This window comes from Phyllobates terribilis, unplaced genomic scaffold (assembly GCF_046119375.1).
Source record: "Phyllobates terribilis strain yellow unplaced genomic scaffold, ASM4611937v1 Scaffold_9__5_contigs__length_417890890, whole genome shotgun sequence".
In the NCBI taxonomy this organism is placed as follows: Eukaryota; Metazoa; Chordata; class Amphibia; order Anura; family Dendrobatidae; genus Phyllobates; species Phyllobates terribilis.
The window spans coordinates 157941470-157956889 of record NW_027362769.1 but is presented as its reverse complement, the minus strand read 5'-3'; the positions used below and the strand labels follow the sequence as shown (position 1 = coordinate 157956889).

At 44.1% G+C, this 15420-nt stretch overlaps 1 protein-coding gene across 1 annotated transcript in view; it reads left to right on the top strand.

Moving 5' to 3' along the window:
* KYNU (kynureninase) overlaps window positions 1-15420 on the top strand; it is a 129910-nt gene that overhangs the window by 97547 nt on the left and 16943 nt on the right. Inside the window, exons 9-11 of the mRNA XM_073647244.1 lie at window positions 5073-5171; window positions 7262-7335; window positions 14382-14434. Of these exons, the coding sequence (XP_073503345.1) occupies window positions 5073-5171; window positions 7262-7335; window positions 14382-14434 (226 nt within the window). The remainder of the gene's footprint in view (window positions 1-5072; window positions 5172-7261; window positions 7336-14381; window positions 14435-15420) is intronic.

Below are 15420 nucleotides of genomic sequence, written 5' to 3'. Positions count from 1 at the left end.
AACAAGTCTCTTCTGCTTGTTGCCTGTCCTTAGCAGTGGTTTCCTAGCAGCTATTTTACCATGAAGGCCTGCTGCACAAAGTCTCCTCTTAACAGTTGTTGTAGAGATGTGTCTGCTGCTAGAACTCTGTGTGGCATTGACCTGGTCTTTAATCTGAGCTGCTGTTAACCTGCGATTTCTGAGTCTGGTGACTCGGATAAACTTATCCTCAGAAGCAGAGGTGACTCTTGGTCTTCCTGGTTTTTGCAACTGCACTTGGGGACACTTTCAAAGTTTAACCAATTTTTTGGACTGACTGACCTTCATTTCTTAAAGTAATGATGGCCACTCGTTTTTCTTTACTTAGCTGCTTTTTTCTTGCCATAATACAAATTCTAACAGTCTATTCAGTAGGACTATCAGCTGTGTATCCACCAGACTTCTGCACAACACAACTGATGGTCCCAACCCCATTTATAAGGCAAGAAATCCCACTTATTGAACCTGACAGGGCACACCTGTGAAGTGAAGACCATTTCCGGTGACTACCTCTTGAAGCTCATCAAGAGAATGCCAAGAGTGTGCAAAGCGGTCATCAAAGCAAAAGGTGGCTACTTTGAAGAACCTAGAATATAAGACATATTTTCAGTTGTTTCACACTTTTTTGTTAAGTATATAATTCCACATGTGTTAATTCATAGTTTTGATGCCTTCAGTGTGAATGTACAATTTTCATAGTCATGAAAATACAGAAAAATCTTTAAACGATAAGGTGTGTCCAAACTTTTGGTCTGTACTGTATATATATGTATATATATATACACAGTGTATATACTGCTCATGTGCGTATGTGTATATATATATATATATATATATATATATATATATATATATATATCCTGTACATGTATTAGTCCAGCAATAGATTTGAGGATTTGACATATGCTGGATTATCAGAGATATATATATATATATCACTACAAAAATAAAGAATTGCCAATAACATGTAATCACCCTATAATCTACAGCATGATAAATTGCACAAAACTAGCCATTAGGCACTCAGGACATAAGAATCAGCAATTAAGTGGAATAAGCAGCAATTTATCATTATTTCCAGGTTTCTGAATGCTAGTATCTCTAAATAATTATACTTTGTCTGATATATTAATTCGCTGCTACGTAAAATGTCTCAGAAAAGCACAGTATGTTTGGCCCTTAAGAAATGAGTCATTATTTTGCTTTAAAAGCTTCTAATCTGTCTCCTTCTGGATGACAATGGATTTCTTGGTAGCATGGTGCCATCTAGTGGCCATTTTGGAGATTGATTATTTCAGAACATTCAGTGCAAAGTGACGGCAAGTAGTGCAAATTTAGTGTATAGACAATAAATATATACATATGGTACTGCGTAAACGTTTTAGAAAGGCATTAAAAAAATTCAAAGTGTTATTAGGTGCGTTTTTTTTATCAATTAATAAAATTGGAGAGTCTTGTGCGGATTCTTCTGTCTCCTCATGTGGTCCCACACAGACTGGATTAAGTGAGATCAGGGCTCTGTGGGGACCGGATCATCACTTCCAGGACTCCTCCTTCTTAATGACAGTAACTGGATGTTAAGGGTCGTTGAAAATAGTGCCTCTCAGCCATTTTTAATACCCTCAGTGCCTCTATCATGTAATGATGCCTTATAAGTGCCTATTTAACATGTTATATTCCCCTGAGTGCCCCTAAAAGTAAACCACAGCTCCTTATATACAGTATGATGTCCCCACAATAAGTAATGACACAGCTCACCTCCCCCTCCTCCTGTACAATGACTGATAACACCTCTATATACAGTAGATAACACAGAAACACATCCACCATTCTCAATAGATGATGTCACAGCTCACCTCCTCCTCTTCCTGCTGTACAATGACTGATAACTCCTCTATGTACAGTAGATAACACAGGATCCAATATTCACAATAGGTGATGTCACAACTCACTTCCTCCTCCTGTACACTGACTGATAATATCTATATATACAATAGATAACACAGAATCCACCATTCACAATAGGTGATGTCACAGCTCACCTCCTCCTCCTGTACAATGACTGATAACACCTCTATATACAGTAGATAGCACAGGATCCACCATTCACAATAGGTGATGTCACAGCTCACCTCCTCCTCCTCCTGTACAATGACTGATAACTCCTCTATATACAGTAGATAACACAGAATCCACCATTCACAATAGGTAATGTCACAGCTCACCTCCTCCTCCTCCTGTACAATGAAATATAACACCTCTATATACAGTAGATAACACAGGATCAACCATTCACAATAGGTGATTTCACAACTCACCTCCTCCTCCTGTGCAATGGCTGATAACATCTCTATATGCAGTAGATAACACAGGATCCATAATTCACAATAAGTGATGTCACAGCTCACCTTCTCCCCCTCCTGTACAATGATTGATAACATCTCTATATACAGTAGATAACACAGGATCAACCATTCACAATAGATGATGTCACAGCTCACCTCCTCCTGTACAATGACTGATAACTCCTCTATATAAAGTAGATAACACAGAATCCACCATTCACATTAGCTGCTGTCACAACTCACTTCCTCCTCCTGTAGACTGACTGATAACATCTATATATATAGTAGATAACACAGGATGCACCATTCACAATAGGTGATGTCACAGCTCACCTCCTCCTCTCCCTCCTGTAAAATGACTGATAACATCTATATATATAGTAGATAACACAGGATCCACTATTCACAATAGGTGATGTCACATCTCACCTCCTCCTGTACAAGACTGATAAAACCTCTATATACAGTAGATAACACAGGATCCACCATTCACAATAGGAGATGTCACAGTTCACCTCCTCCCAATGCTGTACTATGATCTTTGCATAGTTCCAAGCTGATATATTTGTGCCTATTAATTTCATATCATATTGATGTTGTTACTTGCTCCCTGTTTGTTCTAAATTCTCTGCGACTTAAAGTGTAAGAGTTGTTTAAATTTTTCTTTCATAAATCAATAGTACACATGAAAATAAGAAACTTTGTAATATATCTTATTAGAGAAATCTGCTTCTTTCTCTGCCAGAATTGATCAGTCATTATCACAATTCTCAATTCTGGCGTAATATTTGTATTCAGTGAAGAATTTCCCATTACTGAGATAGGAGATGACAGCTGCTAGTGATGAGATTCAATGTAGAGGAGAGGAAATGTAAGGTACCAAAACGAGGTAGTCGTGGGCAAGCTGTAGCCCATGCTTGCTTTGGCACCCTACAGACAAAGTGTGTCCTTGCTCTAGTGTGCTGCTGTGTATGTGGTGTTTCCCACTTACTTCTGGCCAGCTGGCCTCTTCTGACTCCAGGAATTCCTTTTCTGGAACAAGGGCAGCAATCAATTCAGAGGACACAGAGTTCATAAAAACAACCAGAACTTTACTTGGTAACTGTCAGTATTCACAGGCAGGTATAAAGGATAAGTCCCAACGGCTTGTCATCTTTCCAACAGGTAGCGGATACAACTTCAGCCCTGGTTCCCGATTTAGGTGAGGTATCTCTGTTCCTTTCTTCTCTAGCCCTAGAGACTCTTCCTCACCAATGACAGTATATCTGGATCCCAATTCACTCTACCTCCTAGAGCTTGAGACTCGAATTCTTCTGCAGCCTCGCAGACCAAATGAGTCCCCAGGCCCCCGACGACTTTGTTGAGGCTCCCAGGTGGGCTAAGGGGACTCTTATGGAGGGATTCTTTGGCGATCCACTGTCCGGGATACTAGGTCCATGTCTACACTAGCAGCCACTATAGAGCCTGCTCATTTCTGCAGTACTGCACACTACTCACTGTCCTCTACTTCCTGTTCCTGACACTAACCAGAGATTCCCAAAGTGCCCACCCACTATGGGCTGTCCTCACACTTAATTAACTCTCACACTGTCTCTGCAGGCTGTGTTACTAGTCAAAACTTCACTTTTCACCTATATTCTAGACAGTGACATCTTGTGGCCGTTAGTTAATACTACAGCCCACAAGGAAACATATCAGGAACAAAACATTATTCCCATTCTATACCACAGCAGCATTAATGTGTTCGAGGGGAACGTGGCAGCTTGTCCATCTCCTTACAAAAGCAGGAAAGAGGAGGAGCTCTACCTCTAGCTCCTCCCTACTTCAATCTACATAGAATCTCATCAGGAGCAGCTGCCATCTCCTATCTCAGTAATGGGAAAGTCTTCACTGAATACAGATTTTACACAAGAAAATTGAGAATTTTGCTAATGACTAATCAACTCCAGCAGAGAAAGAAGCAGATTTATCTGATACGTTTCTTATTTTCATGAGTACTATTGATTTATGAGATAGAAATTGAAACTACAGTTATGCTTTAAATGATATATGTTCTGGTTCACCAAGAGAAAGAAAAGCTGAAAATAGATAATTTTTTAATATTTCAAGTTCTTTTTTTTAAGACTTTTCATCACCCCTTTATCATTTTTCATTTTTGCACTTTCATTTTTTTACTCTCCTCCTTCCATGTCTTTTTAATTTTTCCATCTACGCAGCTTTTTTTTTTTTTTTTGCGAGTTGTAGTTTTAAGTGACAGCATACATTTTTATAATGTACTGAAAAATGGGGGGAAAAAACATAATTCCTCTTTTTTGTTGAGGTTTTGTTTTCAAGTTGTTCCTTGTGCATTGAAAATGACCTGACCGTATGATTCTCCAGGCCTGCACAAGTGCAACTATACCCCACTTATAAGGTTTTTTGGTATACTTTTGGGGTTAAAAAAATTCAGAACCTTGTAATTTTCTGTAACGCATACTCTTTTTTACTGCTTGCAGTTAAAAAGGCGCTCAATTTTAAAAGAAGTGACTGAGGTTTAGTTACTTTTATGCAATGAATATTTATATTTATTTCACTACTGCCCTCTTGTGTTACTTTTTGGAACTGCGCTGCCATAAAATTTAACAAGTTTACACTAAACAAAAAACACAGCTGAAACTTTTCTTCCAATTTATACTAATGAAATATATAATAAAGTATTTTTTTTTCCAGGGGTGCTATGTTGGCTTTGATTTGGCCCATGCTGTTGGTAATGTTGAACTTTGCTTGCACGACTGGGAGGTGGACTTCGCTTGTTGGTGTTCTTATAAGGTCCTTCTTCTTTTTACTTATATGTTTACTAAGTTCATGGAGTTTTGCTATTTAGGGCACTTTGCAGAATAATTAGATTTGATTGCGGGGGCCCTGCTACTGTGAGATTCCAACAATAAACTATTATTAAAGAGGTATTTCCATCTTGTAAAGTGATTGCCACTCTATAATCAGTGACGGTCTGACCTCTAGGACCCTTACTGATCCTGAAAATGAAGAGAGCGCAGCACTGAACCACTTCATTTATTTGCTCTGGCCAATCACTATGTAGGTTGTAGGTGAGTGATCCCATCCTACCTATATTTTAAGCCTGCAATCCACTAGCTAGGGTAGCTGTTCTTGTGACAATTATAGATGTCAGTTGCAAAACCACTAAAGTTGATTAAAATTCACTCATAGCCTCCCCATGTTTCGCCATAACTGGCTTAATCAGGAGACTGAGTCTATCCTCAATCGCCTGATGACGCCAGTTATGGCGAAACATGTCGGGGAGGCTATGAGTGAATTTTAATGAAAGTCAAGTTTTAACCACATTATCCCTTAAGTTGAGTCTATTTACACCAGCAGCATGACCCCTTCATTCTCCTGATAATAATAAAAAATGGGAAAAACTCTTTACTTTCATTACAAGGTCCCTATTTAAATTTAAAGGCTCTTTTTAAAAGTGATACCCTATCCATAAGAGAGGGTATAACTTCCTAATCGCTGGGGGTCCACATGCTCAACCTTCGCTGTATTCATTGTCTATGGGACTGCCAAGCACAGTGATCGGCTACTTCCATCAGTCCTAAAGACAATGAATTGAATGAACTCCATTCATGCATGCTCCTGGCCTATTCATGAGCCCTGTTCTAGGAGTATCAAAGGCCTGATCTCGAGATTGCAGGGGGCCCCCTGTGTTTGGACTCCCAGTGATCCCAAAGTTCAGGTCATCATAGATTTCTATGTTAAAGTTCGGGCAGAGTTCTGGTACCCAAATCGAACGTTGGACTAAAGTTTGGTCGAATCCGAGCTTCCACTGGTTTGCTCATCCCTAGGGATAACATGATCTTTTAGAATTAACCCTTTAATGCAATGGTGGACATAGACAGAAATAGCCCCTGTGCAAGAACAGTATATGTGCCACTTGCAGTCCAATAGTTCTGCTATGACAGAAGCTGCTTGCTGCTTTGGGGGTGGTAGTGGCCTCTTTACCTCTTGTGTGGCTACACAGGTTGCACCAATGATATGTCTCTTCCTGCTTTAATGTATTACAGATATCCACCCAGTGGCTCACCTAAAAAAAATATCCATGGAATACTTTCTAACAATAGTGTTTAGAGATAGGGATGCTCAAATCCCCTCTCTGGTATCACCTGGGAATGCTCCCAACTCTCCTAGGAATGCCTGTGACTAGAGATGAACGAACGCGAACTGTAAAGTTCGGGGTTTCGTATCAGACACCAGGAACTCCGAACACCGAGTTCTCCTGGAAGAGAGAAAAAGAGAGAGAGGGAAGGAGGGAAGGGGAGAGGAATTTCCCAGCGCTAAAGTCCGGGTCCCTATTGATTTCAATGGGGTTCAGGTTCAACTTCAGGTACAGTTCTGGTACCTGAACCGAATTCTGGTACTCGGGTACCAGAACCTGAACTCCCATGGGTCCGCTCATCTCTACCTATGACTCACATAGGAACATCCACATTTGGACAGGGTTTACATAAACCCCAAGCCTTTTTTAATCTGGGGTGGCCCTGAATCTGCTGGGGCCACATCTGAAAAATCTGGACAGTTAGCAGCTATGACAGCGCCTGTAGCATCCTTAAAGTCGAACTCCAACCTTGTTAATACTCCTATGTGTGCCATTTAACTAATGATATACTTTCCCTATATTTACATTCTATAGTGAAATCACTAATACTCTATACTTTCCGGGTGAGCTTCTGCTCATAGACAGGAGCCAATCTGCACATACAGTATAAAGCCCAGCACTGAAAGCTAAGGAGACAGGTGGTTGATTTCAGATAATGCAGCATATTTTTACACTTTAACTCTCTTTGATGCTTTTGCACATTGGTGCAGTAATTAGTTGTACTTCTTTTACTTCTTTGCAGTATCTGAACTCCGGAGCTGGAGGATTAGCCGGAGCTTTCATCCATGAGAAACATTCCAGCACTATTCAACCATCGTACGTAACACTCTACCTTCCTATCAACTCATTAGTGTTTTTCTATAGGAAATTAGGTAAATTGACCTGACATCTAAACTGCACCAACGGGTCACATTCTTACTAAACTCCTAAAAGTAGTAATTGTTACAGGAATCAATGTCTTATCTGCAGGACCATCAGAGTGATAATACTGGTAACAGAAAGTAGGTTTAAAGGAGTAGACATTAATGTCCAATCGGAGGGTGTCCAGTCACTGCAACCCAGTCACCGTGCCACTATGTCTCCAGTCAGCTCTGCTCAGCTTTTATTAGGGTGGCCCCCTGATTAGACATTGATTATAATGAGCAACCAAATAAGTCTCGAGACAACGTTGAGCGGAGAGGCATGATGTTATCCAAGGAAGTTACCATTTGGTTCCACTGTAAGCCTCGGTCATGAGACATTCGTGATGTATCAATGTCTCCAGTGTATCCTGAGAAGTCTTCTATCTCTACTTGCTGCAGAACTATTATGCATAATATTTTAAAAATTAATCTCACTCAGTATTGTGGGATGGGGTCTGGGGGTACATAAGAGAAAATGTGGTCTGACCCTTGGACTATATGAAAGTGGTCCCTCTAACACCCTGCTGAAAAAACGCAGGCAGTCTTGTATTTTTTTTGGCACTCTAAAGAGGTACATGGGAACTCTTATGCCAATGTATAGAATCATCCTGGCAATGTATTATGGTAATCTTTAGCGCAGCATAAGCATCATCCCAGGAACTCAATGCTATTTCTCTAGAATTGCATTGGAGCCTCTGTGGCACTATATGGGTGCATCTCCGGCACTGTTGAGGATCGCCTCTGGCTGTGTACAGGAGCATCTCCTGGAGCAGCTCTGGCACTATATGGAAGCATCTGCGGCACTTTATGGGAGCCTCTCCGGCACTATATAGGAGCATTTTTCGCACAGTATGGGGGCATTTCTCGCACTGTATAGGAGCAGCTTTGGCACTATATAGGAGCATTCCTGACACCGTATGAAAGCATCTCTGGCACTGTATGGTAGCATCCCATGGAGCAGCTCTGGCACTGTTTAGGATCATCTCTGGCATTGTATGGGAGCAACTCTGATTCTTTATGGGAATATCTCTATCATTCTATAGGAGCATCTCTGGCACTGCATTAGAGCATCTCTGGTGCTCTACGGGAGCATCTCTGGCAGTGTATGGGAGCAGCTCTTAACCTCTATAGAATCTTCTACTTCGGTAGAATCTCTGGCACTGTACGGGAGAATCTCTGACACTGTACGGGAGCATCTCTGGCACAGTACGGGAGAATCTCTGGCGCTGTACGGGAGCATCTCTGGCACAGTACGGGACAATCTCTGGTGCTGTATGGGACAATCTCTGGTGCTGTACGGGAGCATCTCTGGCGCTGTACAGGAGCATCTCTGGCACAGTACTGGAACATCTCTGGTGCTGTACGGGAACATCTCTGGTGCTGTATGGTGGCATCTGTGGCACTGTACAGGAACATCTCTGGCATTTTACGGGAGAATCTTTGCCGCTGTACAGGAGCATCTCTGGCACAGTTCGGGAACATCTCTGGTACTGTACGGGAACATCTCTGGCGCTGTACGGGGGCATCTCTGGCACAATTCGGGAACATCTCTGGTACTGTATGGGAACATCTTTAGCACTGTACGGGGGCATCTCTGACACACTACGGGATCATCTCTGGCACAGTACAGGAACATCTCTGGCATTGTACGGGAGAATCTCTGCCGCTGTACGGGAGCATCTCTGGCACAGTACGAGAACATCTTTGGTACTGTATGGGAACATCTCTGGCACAGTATGGGAACATCTCTGGTGCTGTACGGTAGCATCTCTGACGCACTATGAGAACAGCTCTGATGCTGTATGGAGCATCTCTGGCGCAGTACGGAAACATCTCTGGCACAGTACGGGAACATCTCTGGTGCTGTACGGGAGCATCTCTGACACACTACGGGAGCATCTCTGGCACAGTACGGGAACATCTCTGGCATTGTACGGGAGAATCTCTGCCGCTGTACGGGAACATCTCTGGCACAGTACGGGAACATCTCTGGTACTGTACAGGGGCATCTCTGGCACAGTACAGGAACATCTCTGGCACAGTACAGGAACATCTCTGGCGTTGTATGGGAGCATCTCTGCCACTGTACAGGAGCATCTCTGGCACAGTACGGGAACATCTCTGGCACAGTACGGGAACATCTCTGGCACAGTATAGGAACATCTCTGGCGTTGTACGGGAGCATCTCTGCCGCTGTACGGGAGCATCTCTGGCACAGTACGGGAACATCTCTGGCACAGTACTGGAGTATCTCTGGCGCTGTACGGGAGAATCTCTGGTGCTGTACGGTAGCATCTCTGACGCACCATGAGAGCAGCTCTGACGCTATACGGGAACATCTCTGGCACTGTACGGGAACATCTCTGGCACAGTATGGGAACATCTCTGGCACTGTACGGTAACATCTCTTGCACAGTACAGGAACATCTCTGGCACAGTACGGGAACATCTTTAGCACTGTACGGGGGCATCTCTGACACACTACGGGAGCATCTCTGGCACAGTACAGCAGCATCTCTGGCATTGTATGGGAGAATCTCTGCCGCTGTACGGGAGCATCTCTGGTACTGTACGAGAACATCTTTGGTACTGTATGGGAACATCTCTGGCACAGTACGGGAACATCTCTGGTGCTGTACGGGAGCATCTCTGACACACTACGGGAGCATCTCTGGCACAGTACAGGAACATCTCTGGCGTTGTACGGGAGCATCTCTGCCGCTGTACAGGAGCATCTCTGGCACAGTACGGGAATATCTCTGGCACAGTACTGGAACATCTCTGGCACAGTACAGGAACATCTCTGGCACAGTACGGGAATATCTCTGGCACAGTACGGGAACATCTCTGGCACAGTACAGGAGCATCTCTGGCACAGTACGGGAATATCTCTGGCACAGTACGGGAACATCTCTGGCACAGTACAGGAACATCTCTGGCGTTGTACGGGAGTATCTCTGGTGCTGTACAGTACCATCTCTGATGCACTATGAGAGCAGCTCTGACGCTATACGGGAGCATCTCTGGCACTGTACGGGAACATCTCTGGCACAGTACGGGAACATCTCTGGCACTGTACGGGAACATCTCTGGTACTGTACAGGGGCATCTCTGGCACAGTACAGGAACATCTCTGGCACAGTACGGGAACATCTCTGGCACAGTACGGGAACATCTCTGGTACTGTACAGGGGCATCTCTGGCACAGTACAGGAACATCTCTGGCGTTGTATGGGAGCATCTCTGCCGCTGTACAGGAGCATCTCTGGCACAGTACGGGAATATCTCTGGCACAGTACGGGAATATCTCTGGCACAGTACGGGAACATCTCTGGCACAGTACAGGAACATCTCTGGCGTTGTACGGGAGCATCTCTGGCACAGTACGGGAACATCTCTGGCACAGTACTGGAGTATCTCTGGCGCTGTACGGGAGAATCTCTGGTGCTGTACAGTACCATCTCTGACGCACTATGAGAGCAGCTCTGACGCTATACGGGAGCATCTCTGGCACTGTACGGGAACATCTCTGGCACTGTATGAGACTCCGCCCAGGCTCCACCCCCAACTCCACAGCCAGAAATAGCCCCCTCACAGGCCAGAAATAGCTCCCTCACATGGTCAGAAATAGCCCCCTCACAGTTCCAGAAATAGTCCCTTACTGACACAAACAGACAGACACTGATACACACACACACACAGACACTGAAACACACACACACACAGACACTGAAACATACACAGACACTGACACACACACAGACACACACAGACACTGACACACAGTGTGCCTACCTCCTCCTGCTGCCTCCGCTGCTGAAGTCTGCCTACCTGTCCCGGGTCCCAATGCACATGTGGCACGCTACTGCTTTGCTCCAAAATGAAAGCGAGCGTGCAGTGTGTCACATGACCAGCATCATGACCATGATGCACCCGGCAGCGGTTTAAAGGTATAGAGCTTATTTCCGTCCGCCAGGTGCATTAAGGTCTGAACTGTTGCCCCTGACTCCCTGAGGCCCGGTGAGCAGAGGCAAAGAGAGAGGGGTCCGAGGCTGGCCGGGGGCATGGGGCCCATGAGCCCGGGCCCCCCCTTATTGCTTCTGTTCACAGGGCCCCATACAGTAGTAAGGGCAGTAATGCCCTGATGTCGGTCCTGTGTACGGGAGCATCTCTGACGCACTATGAGAGCAGCTCTGACACTGTACGTGAGCATCTCTGGTGCTGTACGGGAGCATATCCGGCGCTGTACAGAAGCATCTCTGATGCACCATGGGAGCATCTCTGACACATTGCGGGAGCATCTCTGGCACTGTACGGGAACATCTCTGGTGCTGTACGGGAACATCTCTGACACACTGCGGGAGCATATCTGGCACTGTACAGGAGCATCTCTGATGCTGTACAGGAGCATATCTGACCCTGTACGGGAGCATCTCTGGTGCTGTAAAGGAGTATTTCTGGCACATTACAGGATCATCTCTAGTGCTGTACAGGAGCATCTCTGGCGCTGTATGGGAGCATCTCTTGCACAGTATGGGAACATTTCTGGTGCTGTACAGGAGCATCTCTGGCGCTGTTCGGTAGCATTTCTGACGCCCTACAGGAGCATCTCTTGCACAGTACGGGAGCATCTCTGGTGCAGTACAGGAACATCTCTGGTGCTGTACGGTAGCATCTCTGATGGACGACGAGAGCAGCTCTGACACTGTACGAGAGCATCTCTGGCACTGTATGGTAGAATCTCTGACACACTATGGGAGCATCTCTGGTGCTGTACAGGAGCATCTCTGATGCTGTATGAGAGCATCTCTGGCGCTGTACAGGATCATCTCTGGCGCTGTATGGGAGCATCTCTGACACACTATAGGAGCATCTCTGGTGCTGTACGGGAGCATCTCTGACGCACTACGAGAGTAGCTCTGATGCTGTATGAGAGCATCTCTGGCGCTGTACAGGATCATCTCTGGCACTGTACAGGAGCATCTCTGGCGCTGTATGGGAGCATCTCTGGCGCTGTATGGGAGCATCTCTGGCACAATACAGGAGTATCTCTGGCACTGTACGGTAGCATCTCTGATGCTGTACGGTAGCATCTCTGGCACAGTACAGGAGCATCTCTGGTGCTGTACGGGAGCATCTGTGTATGAAAGTATCTCTGTTGCTAAATAGAAAATATGCATCACTCTATGAGAAAATTTCTTTTACTGTGAAAACCTAGAAAATGTATGACGTTTCTGGTACCTCTATGACAGCATTTCTGGCACGGCGTGGCATTTTATATAGGTTGAAACGTTACATTGTTTTGTGGATTGCATATGAAAGAATGAACTGAAATAAAAAATTCTTTATTGAACTTCAAATAGAGTGCCCAGTATCTTGATAAACATTATTATGGCTTGGAACCCTTACTCGTGCACCACCTATCAGAGTGCCGTATATCAATTTCTATTTGGTCTGTCCTCCTATTGTTCTGACCTTGGCTATTCCACTGGCCTCATTTCTATCGCCAAATGTATCCTGTATATGCACTTCTTGGCTTTGATCCAGCTAGTTGACTCTCCTCTGCCAGTTTGCTGCCCTGGCCAGAAGCTACTCCAGGGCTGCAACCCAGAAAACTCTCTTGTAAGTGCAGCTCTGTAAATAAAGTCTGTGTAAACCATATAAAGAGCTGCCAGATTTCCATGTAAAGTTTACTCTTTATACCACCTAGCCTGATTGACAAATCAGTGTACTTCTTCCCTGTAGTTGCTGAGATCTCACCCTGCTCAGTACAAGCTGCAGCTGTCAGTGCTGGGTGGATAAAATATTTATTTTGAAATCATGATTATGCAACCATAATAACATGAGTTTTCACATCAGCAGGAGAAATGAAGGACACTGAGGAATTGTCAGTCAGGCTAGGTGGGTGGAAATTTAGTAAAAGTGGGGAGGAGGGACACTGAGGAACTGTCAGACAGGCTAGGTGGGTGGGGATTTAGCAGAATCAGGGAAGAGACACACTGAGGAACTGTCAGGCAGGTTAGTTGGGTGGAGATTCAGCAGAATCAGGGAGGAGGGACACTGAGGAACTATCAGATCGGCTAGGTGGGTGGAGAGTCAGCAGAATCAGGGAGGAGGGACAATGAGGAATGGTCAGTCAGGTTAGGTGGGTGGAGATTCAGCAGAAGCAGTGAGAAGGGACACTGAGGAGCTGTCAAACAGGCTTGGTGGGTGGAGATTCGGCAGAATCAGAGAAGAGAAACATTGAGGAACTGTCAGTCAAGTTAGGTGGGAGGAGATTCAGCAGAAGCAGGGAGGAGTCACACTGAGGAGCTGTCAAACAGGCTAGATGGAAAAAGATGAAGATTAAAATTTCATATAAAATAAAACAGCCATTCTGACATTAATTTTCAAAGTTAGTACCCCAGCCTTATTAGAAAGGAAAAACATATTTAATTATGTACAGTATGCAGTTTCTTTTTTTAAATCTGATAACAGATCTGTTTTGATAGATTTCCGCCAAAAAAAAGGTTTACAAAAAGAGTTAAAAATATTTAAAATGCAGAATGTGCTACTTTAGGCTTTGTAGAGTGTATGTTCATTTCTATGCGGTTGGGAGCTCTATGGGTTCTCTAAGAGAGGCTCACTAAATATTGCATACTCCATTTCTAACTGCTCAGACTCCAGATTTCTGCACCGGCTTTAGTCTTTCCGACCTTCACGGTGATACAATTCTTCTCTCCCATCTCTCTAGTCAGTAATAATAAATTCATGTTCCCCATTTTCTCACACAGAGATGTTTGATCTGAACTCTGCAATAGCATCGCTGTAATGTCAAAACACAGCTGTAATGTCAAAACTGTCGCCCGCTGAGCTGACGAGCTGTATGCTACATACAGTTGTGTTGCGTTTCCCTGGCATTAGCTACTTTCAAGGCTGCTGTAATTGAGGATAATGATTTTTATTTCCCTTTTGTTCCAGGTTGGTTGGCTGGTGGGGTCACGAGTTCAAATCCAGATTCAACATGGAGAACAGTATGTACTCGCAGCCTGATAACGTATCCGTAGCCTTTAACGCACCGGCGTCTCCATAAAACAATGCGCTCAGCAGAACATTTCAATCAGCGCACAGCCAGGGCGAGAAAGACGGGCACTCAACTAATCTTTGATGATGTCCGGGATGAGCGGAGGACTCTACAGTTATGTTTTCTGCCTTGATCTTTAAATGGACCTGTCATTCCAAGATAGAAGAAACATTGCTGTCTTTAAGACCTCAGACACAGATTTGTCTAGTAGCCGGTCTTGTCCTAAGCTTCTTACACTGACATCAATTCCAGCACATGTTACATTTAGTCCTGTATATCCAGATGTAGCAAAGAAGGGTTTGCTATTTTCATCATTCTTTTTTCTGTTACAATGTGTTGCTATTTCTAGGAACACAGACACATACCGTACTTACTAACATATAGAATGTCAAACTCTTCACTTTTATGTCCCACTCCCAGAAACTTTCTGAAATGGAGCAAAATTTCAACTTCAGTTTTTACATGTTTTTGCTAAAGCCTGTACCTTGTAGTCTGGAAACCAGGATAATTAACGCATAGCCGGCACTTTTGGCAAATATGCAGGTCAACTTATGGCAATTTTTTTTAAAAAACAGCACCATTCATATGTTAAGTGACATACAGCTCAGTCATATGCACTTAGTTCAGCTAAGCTGGGACATGAAACACAACCCCTGTGAGGCGCTGTTTTGGTAAAGGAGTAGCCACTGACCACTAAGCCTAATACGAAACTCGATAATACAGGATCCACCATTCACTATAGGAGATGTCACAGATCACCTCCTCCTACTGTACAATGACTGATAACACCTCTATATACAGTAGATAACACAGGATCCTTTATTCACAATAGGTGATGTCACAGCTCACCTCCTCCTACTGTACAATGACTGATAACATCTCTATATACAGTAGATAACACAGGATCCTTCTTTCACAATAAGTGGTCATAGCTCA